General features: G+C 39.7%; 1 protein-coding gene across 2 annotated transcripts in view; it reads left to right on the top strand.

Moving 5' to 3' along the window:
* Positions 1-16,051: 16,051 nt before the first annotated feature.
* ntsr1 (neurotensin receptor 1 (high affinity)) overlaps positions 16,052-24,367 on the top strand; it is a 49,090-nt gene continuing 40,774 nt past the window's right edge. The window contains exon 1 of one of the 2 annotated variants that reach the window (XM_032571241.1): positions 16,052-16,967. In XM_032571241.1, coding sequence (XP_032427132.1) covers positions 16,299-16,967 — 669 coding nt within the window. In that variant the 5' untranslated portion in view covers positions 16,052-16,298. The remainder of the gene's footprint in view (positions 16,968-24,367) is intronic. The other variant, XM_032571232.1, reaches the window with a different exon arrangement.

Here is a 24,367-nt window from a genome sequence, read left to right as displayed (position 1 = left end):
GATGGATGGATGGATGGATGGATGGATTGATGGGTGGGTGGGTGGATGGATGGATGGATGGGTGGGTGGATGGACGGACGGACGGACGGACGGACGGACGAACGGACGGACGGACGGACAGACGGACGGATGGAAGCATGTTCTTTTAAAAATGTTCATTTTCCAAAATGGTTCATTTGAATGGCTCTCTGAAGTGAATTGCTCCTGACGATTCAGTTCCCTTCAAAGAGTTTTACGTCACAGATTATTGTTAAAAATACTGTTCCAATACAGTAAGTATTGAAAAGATTGGCTGTCATTTTTAGATTGGTGGGAGGACAGGGGCTTTTGTCTGCAGCTGCTGAATGTGGTGAACAAAGTATCTTGCAATTTAACTTAATCAAGCAATCAGTAAAGTTACTTTCTAAAGGGATAACCAGCAGTCAAAATTTCAGACTAGTACCTTGACATTTCAAATTTCAAAGTAACAGTGACGTTAAAGTAATTAATCAGGTTGCCTGCCTCTGCAATCATTGGGTGTTAGTGTGTCAGGTGAAGGGGGAAAATAAATAAGTGAAACATTAAGCTCAAGTCTTAGATATCTGACATCTTTGAAAACATTGAAGCATCAAAACAGAGGACATTTGTTTATGGACAAATACATTTTCATAGCAGCGTACAATAAGATCCAGGTTTGTAGGTTCATAGATTTCAGTGGAGTTATCTGCTTTATGCATTTTACAGATACAATAAACAGTACTTTATTGATCTCTCGTCATAGGAGAGTAAAACAGAAGCACAAGACAGAGTAGCACACATAGAGTCAGACAGAAAACGAGAACATGATTCTGCTTTCTTCTTCAAACACCTGAATGTCCACAGTCCATTCAGGCTTATGTCATTTCTCACAGCTGCTTTGAGAACATTTATTCTTTGTACTGTTAATTTGTTTACGCTTCAAGTTGGTGGGGTCTCATATTTAAAATCACTCCATTATTTCATCGTTTATGAGGCAGTTTTTAAACATGACAGCAGGAGAGTTAAGAAAGCAGCATGAGCTCACTGGCAACTGCTGTTATCTTTTTAATCATCAGCTAACATAATTAAGTTAATTAGCCTCCTTGGGAATAAAATGTTGATAGTTTTTTTCATTGCTGTTTGTAATGCAGAATCATCTTCTGGAATAGATAAGTAAAGGAAAAGCCTCAACACATTTTGCTACTTCACTCTCTCTTCCCATTGGTTACTTCTCTCTGACCATTTGTCTTTAAAATAAATTGAGATTTATCAACTTCACAGCCCTCGCTTGGCTTTACTGAAGCTGACCTTTCATACTTAGAAATGTAGCATTTCCTTCTTTTCTCCATCTGTCTTTATTGAACTCTTTTTTTTTTTTTAATCTTTTGGTTTGTGAGTAAATTCGTACGAAAGAACTGACACGTGTTCATGTAACCACCTTTTCTTTTTAATACGTGCATTTGGCATTAGTTATATTAAAATGGTGCCGTTCCTGTGGAACCCGTTCCACAAAATCCTGCTACGTGATGATCAATTCACGCAGCATTAAGCGGGGTTTGTCTTTCCAAGCTGTGAGACGCATCCATGGATCACCCAGCACGGCGCCGCAGCCGCACAAACCTCAGCTGCCTTTTTGAAAACGGATCACACACACACCCCCCCCCCACACACAGCTGTCTGCACGAACCGCCGAGTGATTAACCGATGTGCGTGTCATTCGTTGTCGCCTGCGATGCGTTCCCTCATCAGCAGCTACACCGCCATAATCACAGAGCTCTTTCCGAGCAGCAGCTTCCAGTGGCGGCTGCACCGCGTCGGCGTCCAGCTCTGACATTCCGGAGAGCCTAATGGAACCAGCCCATTGTGAATCCATCTGCGCCATTTATTAATTAATTAATTTATTTTTAATGGTGGCAAATCAAAAATGATTGCAATGAAAAGGGTTTCAATCCCAAGCTAACGCGGAGTGAAAAGATAATTACATTTGAACTACTTATTTGTCTATTTTCTCACGGCTCATTAAACACGACGGTTTTACATCTCACTGTTTTGTCTGGCCTGCACATTTCAGGGATTTTGAGAGCAACTCCATTCTATGATGCAATACGATGATAAATATTTAAAAAAAATAACACGTCATGACAGATGTGTTTGGAGCAATTTCAAAATGCAGAGAAGCAACTGGAATTGTCACGTGCGTGAGACATTATTTGATGAAAAATACAAAAGTTACTTAACAGGCGCGATGGGAGACAAAGCGCTACAGGAGGAACCAGTGGTGAGTTCAGGGAGGAACATGTACCAAATTACAGGGAGCTGACTACAGCTGGGGAAGGAGAGGAAGAGGGATGGATGGAATATCGATAGAGTTTTGTGGAAAGTGATATTCCACCAATGAAAAAAACTCAATTTTTTCCATTAAATAAGAAACACAGTTAAAATTCCTCGTGAATAAGTTTGTTCGCACACAATAGCTAAATCATAAAAAAAAAACATGCCAAGCCATCATCCTCCAACCACTTACTGTTTGTCTTCTTCGTCTTTTCTGCCAGTAGTGACGTCCACTTGTTGATCACGTGACTCCCGTGACGCAAAAACAGTGTTTCCATTGCAGTTTTGCGAAATGCATCTGATAACAAACTGAATGAGAAGATGGAACCAGAAGCAAACCCACACAGTAACACATTAAAATAATAAATCTAACAAAAATAAATCAAGAAATAACTAAACTAACTGAAGGAATAAGCTAACATGGGAGGACCAAATGAGTGCTAATTGCAAAAGAACAGATCTAAAACTCAAATGAGAAATAATAGGGGGGGAAAACTACAATTAGGGAAAATAATGAGACTAAGACGTAAACACAAGGAAATAACAGAATCAAAAGTCCAAGAGGTCATTGCTGGTGAGTCTATTCTTTGACACGCTTTAGCCCTAAAAGTCTTCAGGTTAATGCAGCAGAGGCAGTTTAGTTCTTTATACTTTTTATATTATATTAAGACATCTATTGTTTACATTCAAGATAAGCTGTTTGTTCCCAAAGTGGTTCACCAGCTCTCTGTACTCAGCTTCTAGTCCATCTCTGAATCGTACGACTGCAGAATCCTCTGAGTATTTCTGCAGGTGACAGGAGTAGAACTAGTAGTCTAGAAGTGACTGCGTATGCAGAAAACCCGACCCAGAATTCCCTCCGTCCACAAATGAGAGGCACAAAGCTGCTAACGCTGCTAGTAAATGGCTTCATTGTCAGATCTTTCAGAATGGAGCACATACAAAAATTAAAACCAAATGATACAGATAGGAATAAATTTAACCTTAACTGAAACCAAAGCTATATTAGATGACAACAGTGACAGGCCTTCAGGAGGGACAGTTATACTCTCTAAATTATTCATGTCAACCTGTAGCATCCAGGCTTGATTGAAAGGTGTGCTGTGCAATGTGATGTTGCAGTGACACTTTCCTATGAGTGCTGATAAGACACTTCTTTACCAAAGGCACTAATAAGGGTGGAAGATATCAATTTGTTTTGATACAGAACATTCATTCATCAATGTAATTGTCCTCCCAAGGTATTGAGGGAAGTGTTTCCTGTGTCCTGCGAGTGGCAGGGAGGATCCTGGGAAATTCTGTCTTCTCTATTTCAAATGTCACAACATAACCAGCTCTCATTTCATTCTTCTGTATTTTTAGGGGGTTAAGTGGCCCTAAAATACTTTTTGTCTGTGGAATTAGTTAGTTTATGGTGGAAACAAAGCACAAGTCACATGAACAATAATTTTGACCCATTAAAACTTCAGAGAAAAGTCAGATTTCTTGACATTTCAGACTTTGTGTGCTCCCCTTTCATCCCTTCCCCACTGACTTTAACAGTAGTAATGTTTCCTTTGACTGTAAAATTGTATTGTTATGAATTGTGAAAAGAAATTTGCTTAACGCCAATTTAGAAAAAACTCGTGGTTTACACATGGATGAGGTGGATTTTATGGCTGTATCAGCATAATGTATTTTGCAAAACTGCAATGGGATCTTTTTTTTTTTCTGCGATATTACTACTGGTGAGAACCATAGAGAAGGCGAGAGGAAGATAACTGTCTTTAAATGACTTACCCCATTTTATTTCTTATTTAATGGAAACACTGCAATTGCAAAATAGTTTTTTTCGGCATTCGGGGAATATTATCAAAGATTTATAGTGGAAACTCAGCTAACAACTATAGAAAGACTGAGAATTCACTTAGGCAGTGCAAGATGCACCTGAATGAATATCTTTAGGAGCGATGAGGGATCTGTTTAAAACAGATGGCAACAAAATCAAGATGATATGCAAACAACAGAGACTCAAGATTATTAGATGGTTAGAAGAGAGTGTCTTTTTTTTGTAAACAAAAAAAAATAGCCTGTTAGGATGTTTTCTTCAGGGCACAAAATTTACCCAAAGCCATTAATAGTAAGGTATTGGAAATCTTTTTCCTCAGTGCTTTATTAGTGGATACAGTGGGACGCTAACCACTAAAACTGTTGACGTATTTCTGCGGCAGTAAAATGATCTGCAGGGCACGTTTGTTTTTTTCTGCAGTTTTGCCTGAGAAGCAGAAGCCACAGCAAGTTTTATGCAGTTTTTATGTGCATGAAAATTAATTTCAAAGTGTCTCAATGTTTCAGTCACATTAGAATTGTGTTAAAATCAGAAAACTTGTTGCAGTTGCGCTTTGGAGACGCAGGTTGACGTCACACCTTGTATTCCGGTAGACTCGGTTCGATTGGCTGCCAAAACTGCAACATTTGTTACACATAAAACAAACCAAACCCTTTGAAAAACCTTTGAAACAATCCGAAAACCTCTGAAAAAGACACGAGTGCAACTTCCTTCTTTGCTAAATGTAAACGAAAATAGAGTTCGTTCAGCGGTACCAAGACTGAGGTTCGCAGGCGGACCTGATTTTGCTTTTTTGGTTTGTATCAGAGTTGGATTGCTCATTCACCCCTCCCCAAGCAAACCAGATTTTTTTTAGACAAACAAACCAGATTTTGATTAAAGCAGAATAAACAGAGCTGATCTTGCTTCTATTGGTTTTGTATTTTTGAAGTTTTATGATAGCTATCTTTCTATTATATTTATATTATAATGTTGAACTATTTCTTCCTTAGACAACTCAAGCTAACATTTCCCAAACCCCTCCCTCCCCCCTCCCCCCAACAAATTACGAAAGAAACAAAGGATAAACAAGCAAGAACAATACATGAAGTGCAACTCAGAGCAGATGTCTGCATTTTGCGGAAAATCCACCCTTGATTTTCCTCTTCTGCCAACCATGTAATTCATTAGATCTGGATTGGAATCATCCCGTCCAACTACCATTTATTTCAACATAAAACTCTCATTTCAAACCAGACCATCTGGGTGCTTAAACTCTATCTTGTGTTACAAAAGACTTCCTGATAAGTAAATTTAAACAAGCCTGATGTAACAGTGGCCCCAATAAACACTGTGGAAGGTATATTTGGGTGTATTGTAGCAGTGGCTCTCAGTAGGTCCAGGTTTACAGTCCATCAAGCAAATTATCAGGAGTGCAGAAGATAAAAATCAGTACATTCTGAATGCCTACTGGACACCACAGCTTGTGACCTTTAAAATATCCTGTCTACATCATTCAGTTCCCACTGGATCATCCATCCTTAGTCACCGCTGCAGCTCAACAAGCTTCTTCCCAAAAACAAGCTTTTATGAGGAGAAAGTCAAACGCTTTAGCTGCATACCTCAGCAGAGTCAAGTTTTATCTGCTGATTGGCTTTTGTGTCTTAACAATGGAAACTTTTCATCTGACAGATCTGACTGACGGATGAAAAAATGGCTCGATCTTGTGCAGACACAAAAAGATTTTCAAATAAAAATCCAAACGTCTGTTTTACTAAATAAATTAATATGAAAAAGTCTGAACTGATATAAATAAGGCAGTGATGGGAAGTTTGGCATAGCTCCCACTTTTTATTATCTTTTGTTGCCTCATATTTAAGCTCATGATAATAAAGCCGTTTTGTGTTTTTACGGGAAGCGTCATGCTTCCTTAATTTCATGTATTTGTTCTGTTTTAAAAGGAGCCATTTAATTTGAACTAAGCCTTTAGTTTTTTATTCAATGCGAGAACAAATGAGGGAAAAAATATAAATAAATCTACCTAACATAACCATATCAGAAGCAGATCCAAATTCAGTAACCGTGCTACATCACAACATCTGCTATTCTCAGTATAAACTGCAGTCGTTTTTCGTTTACACCTGGTATTATTTACTTTTGTGGGTTTTTGCATAAGAAATGTCAACCTCACCACTGTCTACTGACAGACTGGGTAGACAGATTCTCACATCGTTGTATGAGCCCATGTCCTCACATCTGATTGGCTACAAGGTTGACATGCTACCCATCAAAACAAAGTTCTGCCTTGAGCAAGGCGGATCCACTGAGAGTGAGAGCTGAGCAGAAAATAAAGCGAAAACAAATGCAGAGGTCAGCACTCACACCGTCTTTAATTCACCGCACTAAAGTAAGGAAGGTCTAACCATTTGGGAAACAACATAGAAAACGAACATAAACTACATATTTTTACAATTTTTCCCTCCTCATGTTTTGTTCTGTTCTTTTGCTTAATGGTTCTAAATGGAAAAATAACCCCCGCTGTTTATCTCCCATCAGTAACTTCTTATACTCTTACTACAACATTCCATTAGAGGGACATTAGTCATTTGCATTACCATTACTGTTGCTATGGACACACCATTGCATTAGCTATTCTTCATATACTGAGAGTACTGTGAGTGAAAGAACATTCGTGGGACTGAAGTGCTGTGCAGTTCCAGAAGGTCAACTTAAAGAAGACAAACTATGAAGCACAGGCCTTTTTTTTCGTTCTTTGTTTCTTTCTTTCTTGAATCTATATATTGGGCTGTCTGAAGTCCTGTTCTTTATAGGATAGTAACAATCCTCTAAAGAAACTAACAAAAAACTGAGCACTGACAGTCAGGGAGGACATTTGGGATTTCAGTGGTTCCAGTTTGCAAGGACAAGATCTGGTTTAATTATTAGCAGGTAAGATTGAAGTTTATGTGCATATAAAAAGGTATTGGTGAAACAACTGTCCTCGCTTCTTCATTCAGCAACGTACTTTGATTTAAAAAAAAAAAAAGAAAAGGGGGCCGCCAGTATGTTTGGAGACAGAGTTCAACTGCACTGCATTTTACCTGCAGTGAAGGACAGAAAGAAGACATGGAGGACATTGCTCTCATATGGATGGAATTAGTGCAGGAATAGGAAAGATTTGCACAATCCAAGCACTGGCACACACAGACACACACCCACGCACACGCACACACACCTGCGCATTCACAATTTGCTGATGCAACCTTTCAAGTGACTTTTTGGTGAATTAAAAAGAAATGACTATTATTATTATTATTATTATTATTTTTTATTTCTTGGCTACATCAGGTAAAATGACTTTAAGTAGTACCTCTGGAGGTTTAGCAAGACTTTCAAAGCACCTTTGAAGGTCACGGTGGGGGGCTTTAAGGGGAGGAGGGGCAGTGTTAACACTTGAGTGTGGTAAAATGAAACAAAATAGCATCTGAGACACTCAAGGAGCATAACATCAAAGGAACACAATATTGGTTTCTGTCAAAATAATTGAATATGAGAGGAGGAGGTCATTACCACAGTGGGTTGGGTGGAGGATGTGTGGAGATGGAGGAACAGCTCTGAACCTAAGTTAGCAAAGTCTGACAGAAGTTCATCAGTAAAATGTATTTTACAAACTCAATGTTGATGTTTTTGCAGTTTTGTGATTGCATATTTCATACATGTTTCAAGCATATTCTGTCTATATATGGGCACAAATTTGAGTCATATGGATTTTGGAGCTTGTAAATCAGACCTCATTGTTGCAAATAAAGCTTTGTAATCTTGTAAAATAAAATGGCTGACATTTTTATGTTTGTGTCTTCATAAATGAGGGTACATGTGTGTCGGAAGATTTGTATGTATAAAAACTTCATCAAACAAGTTACAACATATTTTTAGTTTGTTTCCTGATACAAAGCAAGAAGCTCTTACATAACTGTGCTTTCAAGCAATGTTAAAAGGCAGAATAAGTATTTAACAAATCTACCATTCTTACAGAGTAAGAGTGATTGGCTGTTATCCTTAGTGGGGTTGCCAGCATATCTCCAACGATCAACAGGCGAGATACAGCCTGGGACAGGGCAAAACGGAGGCAGACAGGACAAACAGTCATGCGCACACAGAGCAGAGGGAAAACTGTAATTTTAGCGCACTGCCAGAAAGAAAGCGAAAAATGTGTATTTTACATTGCCAAGATAAGCTCAGGAGTTTCCAGGTTTCTGGGTTTCCAAGCTCAAAGAGCATCCCTCCCCTGCAACGCCCCACTCAGCTCCTTCAGACTAGCCAGCAGCAATTAGCAATCACCTGGTGCAACTGTGCATCTGCTGAGCTCATTAAAGGAGCTACTTCTCAGTGCAACGCTGGTGAAAACGTTGTTAAAGGGTTAATAGAGAAGAGTTGTTGTGATGACTTTCTGAAGGCGGAGTGTCAGAAAGAGCAGAGAAAGAGACAGAGGCCCAATTTCAAGGCATGAAATTACAAAGTCAAATTTCTTTTAAGTACTATTTTATATATTTGGCATTTTTATGACAGCTGAAGGTCACGTAGGTACTTGGTTGATGTCATACTGCCCCTTTGCTTCCATGTGATTGGTTGTTCCACTTTGTACATAGTAAAAAGAAGAGAAGGTGTACCTAATGAAGAGGCTGGTGAGTCCATATGAGTAAATTAAACTGGGAGATAGTAAAAGCTAAGAGAGACCAAAATGAAACACACTGACCTTGGCATCTACCAACAGGTTTATTAAACCTCACAAACTTTGCTTTGGTTATTTTAGCTTTGCAGAGTTTTCTCTGAATTTGCTTAATTCTGCAATACTACATTCGTTTTCTAACTTCTTTACAGCCTAATTTTGGCTTTTTTAATGTTTTCTTTTTTTTTTTTTACTTCTACCCATTAACCACTTGCTGCTAATCTGGAGTTCCAAGTACTTTTACTCCTCGGTAGAGCGAAGGCAGCTGTGTCTGAGAGGTTTATTCTGGTCTTCTGGTCATACTTCATCAGAGCCGAGACCAGTGGGGAGGCCAAGGGTGAGGGAGACTTAGGCTCCTGATTTTTGCAAAAGTAATCGAGTACGTCTAAAAAAAATCATTGAAATGAGAAAAAAAAAATATATATATGAGAGCGACAAGGATGGGGGCTTGGAACACGCAGAAATGTAAAAATAATAAGCTTCTCTTTGAGAGCCCATAGTTTATTGAGTGCAGTGAAGTGTGTCGTCTCAGCTTTAAGTCATTACTGGAAAATGGTAATGAGTAAAAGTAGACAGGTCCACGACAACATGCGGATGAGCAAAACAATAATGTTGAATATTAAATAATAATAATAATAATAATAATAATAATAATAAATTATTATAATGTACATTATTATTATTATACATAGTAATGTATAATAATAACATTATTATTATTATTATTATTATTCATCTAATGTTTCAGGTGCCTTACATTTTTATATTCTGCCTTTCATCAAGTTGCATGAAAAAATGTTGTAGGTGTGCAGAGTTTTGAAAATTAATTAGTTTTCAAGCTCTGGATCTAAACCTTCCTTCAGATGTTTGCAGAATAAACGTCACAGATTAACATTCCCCACGTTTAACAGAGATTAAACATTGTCGCAAAGGTTTCAGTCATTTCACAGTGCCAGTATTTGTTTCCTCATATAATTATAATTTCATTCTTTCCTTCATATTGACTTATAATTGTTGATATGCGTGCACACATCGGGTGAACACCTTTCATGGTTGTGCAGATCATTAACTGTCTTAATTGATTTTTGCTGAGATTTAAAGAGGTGGCTGGTGGAGAGGACCTTTTATGATGCGACACCAGGAAGTGGAGGAATCCCGGAGGCTGCTAGAAGCAAGAAACTTTTCTCTGGAGTAGCTAAACATACTAATAATTTGAAACATTTTAGTGTAATAAGGTTTTAGCTTCAACATTTATGTAGTAGTTATAATTTGTTGGCTTGAATTAGTTCCCTAGGTTTATTCTTTTTTTGCATTAGTCTTCACTCACATTAGTGCAGGGAGAAAATACAAACTCTATGCAGAAAGACCCCAGTTGGGATTCAAACTCAGGATGTTCTTGCTGAAAGGCAACAGTCGCTGCATTTCCATTTCCATTAACCATCAGGGTGGGCAGACTGAAATTATACAATCAAATTTGCTTAATGGAAAAAAGCCAACTTTAACAAAAATCTCACATTTTTCGATAAAGGTTTTTAGGATGAGGTTTTTTATTGGCCTTATGAAAATAGATGTATTTCGCAAAACTGCAATGGAAACAGTTTTTTCACATCACACAAGTCACATGATCAACAGGTGGATGTTACCACTGGCAAAAACCACAAAGAAGACAACAGGAAGTGGTAGGAGGATGGCGGCTTGTGTTTGTTTTTTTTCAGTGTGCAGCTGGCTCCACTAACGCTCACACAGTTCATTGAAAGTTGTGTCATTCGAAGCCATAGCTCTTATGTAAAACCGCAACAACAATTTCTCTAAAACGCAGCTTATGTATGTAACACTGCCATGATTTTTAGTGACTCATGGTGTGAACAAGTTTATTTGTGTGTGATTTCAATTAAATTTCTTATTTAGACCACAACTGTGGTCTTTCCCTTGTGGGAAATAGTGTTTTTTCATCATTAGTGGAAAATAGACTTGCGCACATTAGAGATGGAAATGCAAGTGCTACCAACTGCACTGCTCTGAAACCTATCAATGCCATTGATTATGAAAATTATTACTCTGCTTCCCCTGTCACTTTTATGCTCAGGAATAACACTGGAGGTATCATAAAATATTTTTCCCAAAAAGTCTTTAGCTTTCATGTTAAGCTGGACTTTTGCAGCACGACAACATAATTTTGTTGTCTAAGTATCTTTCTGAAAACAGAGACATCATGCGCAGGCTTCAGTAAACAACAGGAAGGAGCTCTTCACATGCTCTCAGCAGAGAAGTCTTAATCTAAGAGTGAAAACTTCAAAGAATACAAAGACTCCAAAGTAAGATATGAGATTTTTCTTCTGCTGCAGATGTCCAGCCAGCCAAGCAATCTTTTAACGTCGACGGGAAAGATGGATCTCACTGGTGTGTGGGGGATCCTTTACTTCTTGGCATGAGACACGCAAGTTATCAGCTGCAGCAATACTGAAATCATTCGCAATAAATGCATTTCATAAACTCTGCCACAAACAAGCGACAGAAAGCAGAGATGTTGGTTTGACATCACAGGTGAAAGAGAGAGAAAGCCAATGATTCCTATGTAGTAGTTGAGGTGTTAAATGGCACAAATGAACCTGGGTGGGCAAAATAAAAAGCATTTTGTTCATATAAAACATTGGGATTATGTGCTTGTTTAGAAAACTGGGTCTTTTTCTGCTATTCTGTGCTGCTGAATTTCTCCAATTCAGCAGAAATGATGGAGGCGAAACAGAGGACCTAACAGGACAGACAAACTGGAAGTCCTGCCTGCTGCATTTCAGCTGTGCAGAGTTGTGCTACAACTGCAACACTATTTTGAGTGTCAATGCCAATTTTTGATGTGACATTCCTACACATCAAAAATGTGTAGGAATATCAAGTAGATAGCATGTTGTAGTGATGGCAACTGCATCAGAGTTTGATTACGCATTCACATCTCCTCAAATGAACTGGACTTTCTAGACAAATGAACCAGAGTTCAATTAAAGCAGACTAAACAAGCCTGGTGTGGATTCACACTAAGTCTTGGTTCAGTTCAAGTGAACTTTGTTGTGGTTTGAATGCAGATTAGGATGCCAAGTGGAACAGAGACCGCTCCAAAAATCAGGAAGCAGGTCAAAGGGCCCTGCGTGTTCAGTCCACAGCCTTGGACATTTGCCCCTCAAAACTGTTGCTTCTGCTCTGACTGATAAACCAGATTTATCAGTCAACAAAATTGACCCTGATTTTTTGTTCAAGGTCAATTTGTCCCTGAACAGTATATGTGTCTCAAGTTCAAACAGATTCTGATTCTGAGAATTGATTTCGACAGTTCGGTTTGACCATGCAGAGCTGTTCAAGTGCATGGCATTCTGGGAAAATACAACCAAAACATACACGTTTGTCTACCAGTAGATAGGGTCTTTGTCAAACAGGGTCCTCTTGAAAAGCAAAATGTAGCAATATCCTCCTTAGTCTCAGTAGAGTGTTTGAAAAGTTTAAAGGTTCAGTCATTTTGTTGGCACAATAAAAACAGACTTTTAGATTCTTCATGTGTGGGTGCTTCATATTTTCCTGTGGCATCTGTCGAAGACAGCTGTAGATTTGATTTCCCTGCTGCTGAACAGCGACAGCAGAACAGAAGCAGCTGCATCAGACGGACTGCTTGATGTGTTCTGCATAGCAAATTATCGAGTTAGGTTTCTGGATTGATGGAATAAAAGGGAAGGCGCACCGCTTGGAAACGTTTCCGCACACATCCACGAGATTGTCGAACCTGGAGGCTCGCAGACAAAGACGGGTGTGGAAACATCTTCAGGAAAAACGGAGCCAAAGTTAGTTATCTTCATTGTAGGTCTGTTGTAGTACACATGACTCCTAAGAAGTCTCCACTGTGCACATTCTTTGTAACAAACCATTTAATGAATTACCAGTTTAATAAACTCTTTTATGTGTGTGTTCGGTTGGGTTAAACGCTTTCCCCAGAACATGACACTCTGCAAAGTATATCTAGCGTACATTGGGGTCTCGTGTTGTAGAGCATTGTCCTTCCTGTTTGAGGTGGAAAAAGGTAACAACTGGCTTCAAACATTTTCCAGAGCTATGAATGTTTTTTCTTTGAATTTCTTTATAAAGAATTTGTAACAGCCTCCCCACCATATTTTTTTAAGAGCATTACAGAATAGAACATGATGTTTCTAATAATTATCTAATATATGTTTATCTTAATTTCGTATTATTTTGGTAAAGCAGATTGCATGCTTTGCCACCACCGACATGGCCGATGCCACGTGTCAGATCGCTACAAATGATATTAGTGGGCCATGTTTGACAGTGACTACCAAAGAAGCATTTCAATATTTCACACAGAAACACATAGGGCTATTGCTTATTTATTCAATCAATTTCAGCTTTATGCATCACGATGGCTTAAGTCGTTTTAGCTTCTCCTATAACAATTTAGGGGGATGCAAAGCAACATAAAAAAGACATTTCTAAACCTAAATTTGCTAGATTTGTACATTTCCAACCAGTTTTTCAAAGTAAATACATCATGACTAATTAGTCAGTAAGCCAGGTCTTTCAGTAAGTTCGAGCCAGAGTAGTTTCTATCCATAGATGTTTTGTTCCGGATGTAAGTTGTGGGCAGCATAATTGTTTTTGCACAAAAAGGTATGCAATTATATGTGTATGCTTAAAAACCTAAGTCCTTTCCGATGTCTAGCACATGCTGTGTAATTGACGTCCCCAGAGCTCATACACAACAGGCAGCTTTGGTCCCCACATCTTTTTTAAATGCCACACTTTGTTGTTTCTAAAGAGAGATGCATACAAAAATCGCCTGTAGCAGTAGTTGAGTGCTTCCTTTTGTTTTTATCCCCAATCAATGCAAAAACGCTAAATATTACTAAGTCTCCAGCAAAACAGACAAATGTTGCTTGATTCATCACCAGTTATTTTATATATATATATATACACACACAAAGTCTTAAGAGGTGTCTTGAAAAATCACAAAATATAACAATAAAGTTTCTAAGTGCCTCTTTCCTCCAGCTGCTCTTAGCCCTCCCACTCATCCCCGAACTCGGCTGTGCCTCTCCACTTCTTGGTTCCACCCAGTTTGTTGGAGTTTTTCAAAACTTTGATTCACGCTTTAACAGGGGGATTAGTTGCACTTTTGTCTTATGCTGCACAATACAGAAACTGTCTGCTGTGATGAAGATTCCCTCAGTTGAGCAGGTTAGACGCTCAGAGATGCTCCAACAGCAGCACAGCCTGACCTACTTTCCGATGATCATTTTCGGCCGACTTCATATTCAACTCATACGCATTTGATCACAAAGAGCATCTGTAGACTGCAGTTCCAACAAAAAACTTTCTCTTGTCCTGATGCCGTAGCAGACTGTCCACGTTACACCCTTCATCCCAGTAAACACATTTAAATGGGAGAAAGACTTTGCACTTCAATAAATGTGACTTATTGTGTGTGTATTACCACCTACACCATCACACACTGCAAGGCCAGGAACAGTACACCAGCAGCCTGGGAAAAAATAAGATGTACATAAAATTTCAATTTGAAATAAACTAATAACTTTTCTCTTTGCATCTGTGTTACTGCTACAACAGTGTTTCCTCATAGACAGTTGGGGAAAAAAAATGTTAAAACAGAATTTCTCAGCTCACTTAAGTGAAAAAATAAAAGCTTTCTTCTCAACTCATACCAAGGCAGTTATTCTTTAAAATCCACATTGTTTTTAACCTTGCACTGAAATTGTGCATTAACACATTGCGCAGAGCAACCTTTTGTAAGCCTTCAAATTTCATTTTCGACCCAACATGCTTTATTTTTCTTTTCCGCTGCCATAATTTTCATTTAGGGAGAATGAAAGGACCTTGAACAACTGTGAAGATGTGTTGAGAGACAAAAATGTCGACTACTCTTTAACCACAAACTATCCCGGAAACAGTGTCTTTCCATATCATGTGTATTTGCGTTTCCCAGTGACAAACAAAAGCCCTCAGGTAAACAGATGTCTTAACTATGCATCAGTTTGAAAAATATCAACGCTTGCGAATCTCTCGGAAGACGTTTCCTGCAGCACCCAAACAGGTGCCTCACAGAGGACGAGAACCATTTGTGTGTGGATGCAATAAACGTGATTAAGTGTGTGCTGGCAGGCCAGAGTCCTGCCCAGTAAAAGAAATGGAGTTATCCACGGCATGGGAAGAGCTGCAGACACACCGCTGGCTGCTAAAGAGCTTGGAAGAAAACAACCTGCTTTCTGTTGGGTTTGTTGGCAATAAAGAGGCAGAGCTGCTTTGCAACACTGGTTTGAACGGTGCCGGCTATTGCCAAGTAACCGTTAGAGCAACAATTCCTCTCTTCCTGTCCAGCGATAATATCTCTGCACGCTGTGAGTGGATCATTAGCAAAGGAGACCCAGCCACAAATGAAGTCCTGAGCACATTGTGATGCATTGAGGTGAGCTCTACGGTTGTCGTCTGACATTACTTCTCTGCATTCTGACAGAGGAAGAGAGGAATACCCTGCAAAACCCCTTCTTAATTAAAATGCGTCTGCATTATTAAATTAAATCCTTTTAGATGAGAAGAGAAAGATCTTAAAGGGCAAATTTCTTCAAATGCTTGGGATTGTTCTCTGCTTCTTCATAATCTAATGTTGGGTTGAAAAAGAACTCAATTAATTTTTATTTCTTTTTTTTTTTAGTGCTGGGACTGGGTTCAGATTTTTAATCAAGTGAATTGCAGGGTCTGTAATTAATTAACTGAAATCACATTTTTAATCAAAAGCCATTGATGAATGAAAGAAGAGACATTTTCAGTTCCAAAACCCCTTTGCTGCTAAAGGATCGAATAAATATGAGCTCAACTAAGACATGTGTTGTTTTGAATCTGTTATCTAGATTACTCAAATAATGATGTTCATATTTTGAACGTGTTAAAATCCATGTAATTAATTAATCAAAAGTAGGGCATCAAAGACCCTGGGTGCTTCTTTATAAAGTCCCACATTTAAAAAATAAAAAATGCAAAATTGCAACATCCACTTTAAAGCACAATATTTATTTCTTTACTTACCAGCGTAGAGTAACTGATATTTTTCCTTTATTAGTATTTAGCCCCCCCAAATAAAGTCTTATCCCCCCTTTGGACACCTCTTGCTAAAAGTCTAGTTCCGCTACTGGGAGCAACTTCATAAAATGTATTGATAATCTGCCCGTTCACAGATGAAACTCTCACTAACTGTCCAAGCGTCATCAAAGCGGCGCCAATAGCGAGCGCGCCTCCCTGCTGTGCCAAATATAAAAGCAGCTGCGCTCCGACCTCCACGGATCGGTTCGGCTTTTCTCAAGCAGCTGCAGCTCGCGGATCAGCGCACAGATCGCGATCCTTGGATGCTTCAAATTCAAAAGCAGAATGGATTTAAACTTTACGCTCTCGGAGCGCAACCTGGCCGGCTTTGGCGCGCTGGCGCAGCGGCTGTTTGGGAACAAGTCGCTGTCTCCCGTCGGGAACGACACGGGCGCTCCCAGACCCGAGGAAGAAGACCTGGAGGTGAACACCGACATCTACTCCAAGGTGATAGTCACCGTCATCTACGTGGCTCTGTTCGCCGTCGGCTCTCTGGGGAACTCCATCACCCTGTACACCCTGCTGACCAAAAAGAGCCTGCAGAACCTCCAGAGCACCGTGCACTACCACCTGGCCAGCCTGGCCGTGTCGGACCTGCTCATCCTCGTCCTCTCCATGCCCATCGAGCTCTACAATTTCATCTGGTTCCACCACCCGTGGGTGTTCGGGGACGCCGTGTGCAGGGGCTACTACTTCCTGCGGGACAGCTGCTCCTACGCCACCGCGCTCAACATCGCCAGCCTGAGCGTGGAGCGCTACATGGCCATCTGCCACCCGTTCAAAGCGAAGAGCATCATGTCCCGGAGCCGCACTAAGAAGCTTATCAGCGCCATGTGGATCGCGTCCTTCGCGCTCGCCACTCCGATGCTCTTCACCATGGGCCAAATGACCCGCAACGGGGAGAAGATCTGCACCACCATCGTCTCCGCTGTCACCATGAAGACCGTGCTGCAGGTGGGTGGAGATGGTGCGTGTGCGGGGGTGTGAGTGTGTGTGTGTGTGTGCTTCCAGCTGCTGGCCTTTGCGCAGCGAGAGTTACGGAGCCCGAGATATTCACTGCAAATATTCACACATCAGAACTTATAGAATAACCAGCTGTGAAAGGACGGAGTGTGTGTTGCGAGAGATGGAGGAATGCAATGATGAAATTTGTGGTTAAACTGTGGGGTGAAGGCTTTACGCACGGCTGTGTGTCTGATTCCAGTTTGCGCTCCGATGTGTGCGGTCAGAAGACTGCACAGGAATTTACAATGTTATGTAATAGGGTTTATTTTGTTAAAATCTGACATTAACTGTACCATAAATCAACATTGTTTCAAACTTCATCAACATATAAAAAAAAAGTCATGATTTTATTTTCATCTAAAGTGAAGAAAAATGATTTAAGGTTAAATCCATCGGTGCTGAAGGAATGCTAGAGGTGTGATAAAGCTATTTTGTTCACTTCTAATTAGGGTTAGGCGATAAGGAGTTAAAATTTGATTGTATTTTTGTAATAATAAAAAAGTATTTTTTTTATTTAAAAAAACTGCTCTCTTTTGTATACAATACTCTCTATTGTTGTTTTAAAACAGGTTTCTCCAGGACACCAGTTGGATAAGAAAGTCTGAATTTAAGCATCAAGCTTCACATAGTGAGCAGAAATGGGCTTTTTGATTAATGATTGGTTTAGATTTTTACCAAGAAAGTTATGACCTGTGGGTGTTTATTATAATCTGTAAATAGAACGTCACTTAAGAAATCCTTAACTAATGTTAATAATAACAACATGTTTAGGTTTGGAGATCTGAAAACCTTTTCTTTTGTAACAGAATTGTTATTGTGTAATTAGCGTTCTTATTGCCATGGTGAATGAATGTTAATGTACATTTTGTCTTTTCTTTATCTAATGAAGCGATATTTTCAACCAGATGGCAAAAGTATAAACCAAATCAGTAATACTTTTAAAATAGATTTATGACAGATCATTATTTCTTGGTTAATGTCAGGTTGTCATATAACAAAGACATTTTGAATAATGTCAACTTTGTATTAAAAGTGTCATGATTTATCGAATGACACTTTATAACAACAGTCATAAATATTCATGAAGACTTACTCATGTTTATGACAGGTGTTATGTCATGTTTGTGACGGAGTCATGTCAGTCTTATTCACAACCCGTCAAATAAAGTGTTACCAATTATTGTGTAAAATGAATTAGGAATGCTGCAAACAACTAATAATACCCAAGTTGTTTTGGCCAAACAAACAAATTTGCTCACACATTAGTACACTAAGATCAAAGATATAAGGAGTTTGTAAAGATATCTCAAATTTACTATGTTTTATAAAATCCATTCTGCTTTTAAAGAACTCCACTTTAAAAATTCAGTAGGTTTCACTGACCTTTGGGTGGCTTCGGAGGCCACCGAGTAACAGATGTGGCACATAATGAGTTTTTGATTCATGCCTGTCTTCACATCTCCCTCTCTTGGTCTCACATTTTTGTCTGTTTAATGCCACCGCTGCAGCTGCTTCTCCTCCTATCCTGTTTCCTCTTCCTACCATCTTTACATTGCGCTGACTTAAAGGCAGGAGTGATAGTAAATCCTTAATGTATTGCGGTGCTAAACCGTTCAGTGGTTTATAAACTAAACAATATTTTAAAGTCTATCTGAGCTAAAGGGAGCCAGTGGAAGGCTTTTAGAACTGGTGTTATGTGCTCTATCTGCCTGGTTTTAGTCAGAATGGCAGCAGCAGCAGCAGTGTTCTGGATCTGCTGCAGCTGGAGGATTGATTTGTTAGTCAGACCTACCTGTCTTCATTTGTCTCTGAAGGTTCAGGTCAGAGTCCATCACTGCACTTAGATTTCAGGCCTGATCGCTAGTTTCTAGCTCTAATAACTGACTTTTGATTGTTCTTCTTTTGCTCCAAAGACAATAACTTCAATTTAGTTTCTATTCAGCTGGAGAAAGTTATGGCACATCCACCCAGGTAGGGTTAGAGTTCAGGCTGTATGGCAGTACCGAGACTGGAAGTCTTGATAACTTTATGACAGGAATAATTATCTATTGCATCTGTGACCAATTTATAGTTCTAACCCAAATGTTCGTCACACTTTAATGGAGCCTTTCCGCTGCTTTCGTCTCTCTTTGATGTCTTATTTTGTCATTGATGGTTTAAGATTAGCTGAGAAACACTGAATTTTGCTTCGCTGGATTAGAAATTGCCGAGATGACTAGATAAAATACTGCCACAGTTTTTTTTTGCTATTCTGTGCCAACTTGCTCCTCTGCATCAACATGCTGTTTGCCTCGTCCCCTCATACCCTCTGTCTCGTCTTTGTTCTTCTCCTTCTAATCACCATGCCAACATAATAATCGCCAACTGGAGCTGCAGCGTTGCTGAAAGATTGTATTCTAGATTGCTTTGGTTAAATTTATACATAGAAAAGGCACAAGCATATATTTTCGCTTCACAGAAGAAAATCTCTTCCAAAACATTCATTCTACAGAAGAATCAGTGACCAAGATAAGCCAATATCTTGCACAGAATTTTCTAGGAGTGCATGTTTTTCTGATGTTTGCATGCACTGACAGGTTGTGCCTGTTGGTTTCAGCACCAGAGGCTCCACGCATTTAGCCTCTTTCCACAACAATCAGGAACTTTGAGTGGCGAGACGGTACATGTGTGCCTCACCAGGCTTGTAGATGCTTGGAAAGACAAAATGCAGAGGGGACGGAGGAAGACGGAGGACGGACCTTTGTGGATTAATAGGAGCACAGAGGGAACTCTGCTCGGGGTGATAGTCCAGCCGTCTTGAATTCTTTTGCTGCTTAATCTGCACCGTAAATGGCAAAAATAAATAATGCAGCTACTACTAGTTAGTAGAGTGCAGCAGGACTGCAACAAAAAAAAAAGTGAGATCCAGGAACAAGATCTTGCATTCCACAAATGACCTCCCCTTGTGGGTAAAAGTGGTTTTCTATATGTAGTAAATTCAAGTACACACGCCAACACACCCCCACATTTCTCATCATTATCATGCAGTCAGTCAGTGGAAAGCTGACTGGATATGTGGCCTGGCTGTGATGATTTCTGTCCCTGCCTGGCCAGTTAATACCTGCTGCTAATATATTAATCCTTCCTCAGTCTGTTCCCGATAATTAGATGTGTTATCAATTCATGAAATACCAGTGCCGTTTAATGTGGATTCACCACGTTGCCTAATACTGATCTGCTTGCCCCCTCTCAGGTTGATGTTGATAAATGCCTATGCTTCTTTGTCAAAAGTATTGGCCCGCACTCTGCAGGTCTGACAGCTTCAGCTCTTCCGAGAAGCATGTCTGCAAGGTTAGGAGAATGTCGAATGTCATCCTTCGTGAAGCGCATTTGTAAGGTCAGACACTGATGAAGGACTCTGTCACAAGCTCCCCTCTAATTCATCCCAGATGTTTTCTATCAGTTTGAGGTTAGGACTCTGGCCAATCAAGTTTTTCCATACTAAGGTTATTCATCTCACAGCAGGAGGATGAAAATGACCTAATATGTATTGTTATGCTGGAGCATTAAGAATTCATTTCTCTGGAACTAATGGTCAGAGCTCAACTCCTGAAGAACGGCTCTACATCATTATCCCATTTGGGCCAAATTTTACTCTAGACCCAGTGAAGTCACCAAAGTCCTATTCCCACAGTGGGGCTCTGGTGGTTTTTAATTACTGCTCTGCTGGGTGGGGTTGTCTTTTAGATGAACAGTCCCAGCGTCAGAAAAGTAGCTAAATGTGATCTGCATGTAATACAAACACAACACGACCAAACAATGTCAATGTCAAGGAAGAGAGCCAGAAAAGACTGCCAGCAGGGAGACAGTTTCGACAAACGGTGGGTCAAATTTTTGTATGGCATTTGCCCTTTTGGTGCAACCAGTGATCCTAGCCCCTAGCCAATCAGTGACCGACATTTTTCTGATGTCACATCCCTGGTTCCAGCACACTTGGAAGCAAAGTGACAAAGGTTTCAAATAAAGGGACTGGGATCCTATGGCTGTTACTAATGGAAACCCCATATAACTGAGTACAGCTTAATCTAGCAGCGCCGAGCAGCCACTAGTGGAAACGAGTCAGAAGTACTGTTGTCCTGGTAACTATCAAACCCAGACTCCACAAATGGACTCTCGTCTCTCTATTGGTCTAGACTCCAGAAGCTATATGGTTTTCTCCACTTAGTTATCTCATGTCTTTTCTTCCTGTGGCCTTGTCTTGGGTTTCCTATGTGTCCTGTCCTCAGCTTTAATTTTTTGTATTTTTACATTTTATTCAGATTGTTTTCTTTTTGATAAATCTGACCTTTTTTTAGTTGTTTGCAACAAAGACTGAAGTCTCTAAACTTCTTCAAGAAGCACCGTGCGCTCTGCCACGTCTTGTGGATGTTTTTGGTGTTGCACCTCGAGTCCAGTCTGGACGACGGGACAGTTTCTAAATGTTTACCCTCAGCAGCTTAAAAGTGTTGGTGTAGTGCCATAGAGCAAAACATTGGTCTGCTTAAGATTGAGGAAAATGGTCTTAATATGTAAACACATTACTTTGTGGTATTTTATTGTGACAACAGTGAAGGTGGGAATAAAACGTATTACAGAAATCTTCAGACTTTCTGGGAAAACATGTCTGTGCTCGGTCAGAGCACCACAAACAGGAATACTGCCTTAAAAGTAAACAGAATCATCATCAAAAAGGCGACTTCAATAGACTATCTATGTCAAGTGGTTCCATTTCTACGTCTTAACAGCAGAGAAGAATTGTCTTTTGAATGTATTGATGTTTCTCTGGGCAGTTTAGTGGTGCAGGAAGAAGTCTCTGGTTTCCTGACCGAGGCTGTTGTGCTTGGAGTTTCCATGTTTGGGCATGAGTGCGGGCTTTTCTGGTGTGCTGACTTCCTCTCACTCTTGAAGAAACATACATGACATACATGTTATTTTGACAGATGACTAACATCTTCTTGAAACATGTTAGGTGGAAAATATGGACTCAGATTTAGTAACCAGACCTGCTTTAACTCAGTAGCAAATTTTACAGACCGAATAAGAAAACAGTCAAGCCCAGAAAATTAGAAACTGTGGAGCTGTCTTTTATGATCTACATATGTCTGCATATGTGGAAATTATTGAAAAGATCACGCCGTTGGAGGAAAGTGAACTTTCTCTAGTTCCCATAGTTTCTGTATATTTTCCTGTTAGATAAATGTTTTTTATTCCGTCGCCTCAGTGAGCACTTAGAGGGAAGCCGGTGCACTTTTGAGCTTGTTTGCCTTTGCAACATTAAGTGGCCTCATGCTGTGATGCAAGGAGGCGAGTTGTTTGTGCAGCATGGTGAGTTTGAACTGCAACCCTTCCAGTTCATCTGTGAGGAAAGACTTTTGCATTATTCCTCCTTTGCTTGGTTACGATGCATGTTTTTTTTCTCTCCGAGTGGCGTTAGTTTCAACAGTGTTAGCATTTTTCCAGCAGGTCTTCTTGGGACTTGGGACCGGATTTACATAATCTATAGGCTGAAATTTAGTCCATATCCATGTATAAACCAGCTCAAGCTCAATCAGTATTGACTAAGAGCATCTTGTCACATATCAGCCTAAGGGATTTAGGTCTAGATTTTACCTTACATCAAATTGTAAGGTAATACTTAAATCACCTTACAATTTAATGACTAAATTGTAAGGTAATGAGTGTATTTTGGTGTAAGCCGTTCCACTGAAACTCGTATTTGTTGTCATACTGGAGTGTCAAACTCTGGCCCAGTCTCAGGTTTTTTGCAGTTCAGCAGGTTTTCTTTCAGAATTTTCCTGTATTTAGCTCTATACATATACAATTTCCTTGTTCCTGCTGAAAGTTTCTCCAGAGCATGATGTCGCCAACCACCATGTTTCATAGTTGTGATGGTTTTTGGGGTAATGTGTAACGTCCAGATGTATTGTTTCATGGGTGTGCGTCCTCCTCTATATTTTTGCTTCATGGCTGTAGCAAACTTTTGAGGGAACTTTTCCTTGCTGTTGCTGTTGCACTAGGCTCTTTCACAGATGGTGGTGGATTTTCTGTGAGATGCTAAAAGCTTGGAATACCATCTTATAACCCGACTTCTTTACACAATGCGTAGTAATACGCTGATGCAGGAAAAAAAAAATGCTAAACTTAGTCTGTCTACAAACCTGGGTCTCTGTTCAGTTGAAGTTATTTTTGGTGCAGTTTGATTTTATGAGAATGGCAAGTGGATCAGAAACCGCTCCAAAAGCAGGAAGTGAACTAAATCACAGGGTATTCTGTGTAAATACAACTAAAACAAGCGTGCAAGTCAAACATTTGCAGGTGAAATGGCTCCTGTTTTTTTTTCTTTTTCTTTTTTCAGCTTTAGGACAAAAGAGAAATCTTTAAGCTGCTTAAATCTGACACCACTTCATTGTCATTTGCATTTTGTGAACAATGAAGTTGCGCTTAATGTCTTCTTCACAGATTCTTGTGTCGTTTCCATCAGTGAATCCTGGTACATCGCCACTATAAACAAGGCGGGACCAGGTTGTTCAGAGAGCTTGGTCGGTTTGACAGTGCAGTGTCAAAATCGAACTAAGTCTACCTGACCACTGGGTGTGAGAACATACCAGATTTCACTGAATATGTTGAAGTTTTGTGGCTGTGACAAAATGTGAACAGTTGTAGAAGCATGAATAATTTTGCAAAGCATTGTAGGTGAGGGAAGGTGGTGTTAGTGTGAGCTGGGGTTTTGATGTGTGTAATGTTATGTTTTCCTCATGCATGTCTGGTTTTTCTCTCTGTACTCCTGCATCTACCTGCAGCCAAAAAGCAGTCATGACCGGTTGCTTGGTGACTGTAAAGTGACCTTAGTAGGAGATGCAACTGTGGATGTTTGTCGCTGCACTGAACTGCTGAGCTCTCTGCGGTGTACCCCACCTTTAAACATGCTGATTGTGTCAATTGGAGGTAATTCCACTTAATTTTAATTCTATGTCCTATTTTCGGTTTTCCATCTTTCCAGTTGATATGCTCTGAGCTTTCAAAAGTGTTATACTCACTTTTGAAAATAGCCAAAGTTGTCGTTTAGCTATTTTTAAGTAAGATTAATTATTTCGATTTGTCCTTTTTTAAGTTCTGGTGGACTGAACCCCTGAGTGTCTCCTCGCTGTTAAGCCTGAGCCAAAGTTGTCTCCTTACAGCTTCAGTGATTTCAACTCTAAGGGATCTGCTAAATATCAAAGTTATGTCAGTTGTGACAGAATGCAGTAACTCTTAAGACTTTTCTTTAAAGATTCGCCAGGGCTACAGTCCTCCTTCACTGTCCTCCTCTATGGTCTTACTGAGACGACTTG

This window comes from Xiphophorus hellerii, chromosome 1 (assembly GCF_003331165.1).
Source record: "Xiphophorus hellerii strain 12219 chromosome 1, Xiphophorus_hellerii-4.1, whole genome shotgun sequence".
Taxonomy (NCBI): Eukaryota; Metazoa; Chordata; class Actinopteri; order Cyprinodontiformes; family Poeciliidae; genus Xiphophorus; species Xiphophorus hellerii.
The sequence above is the reverse complement of the archived record's forward strand: the minus strand, read 5'-3'. Positions and strand labels throughout refer to the sequence as shown.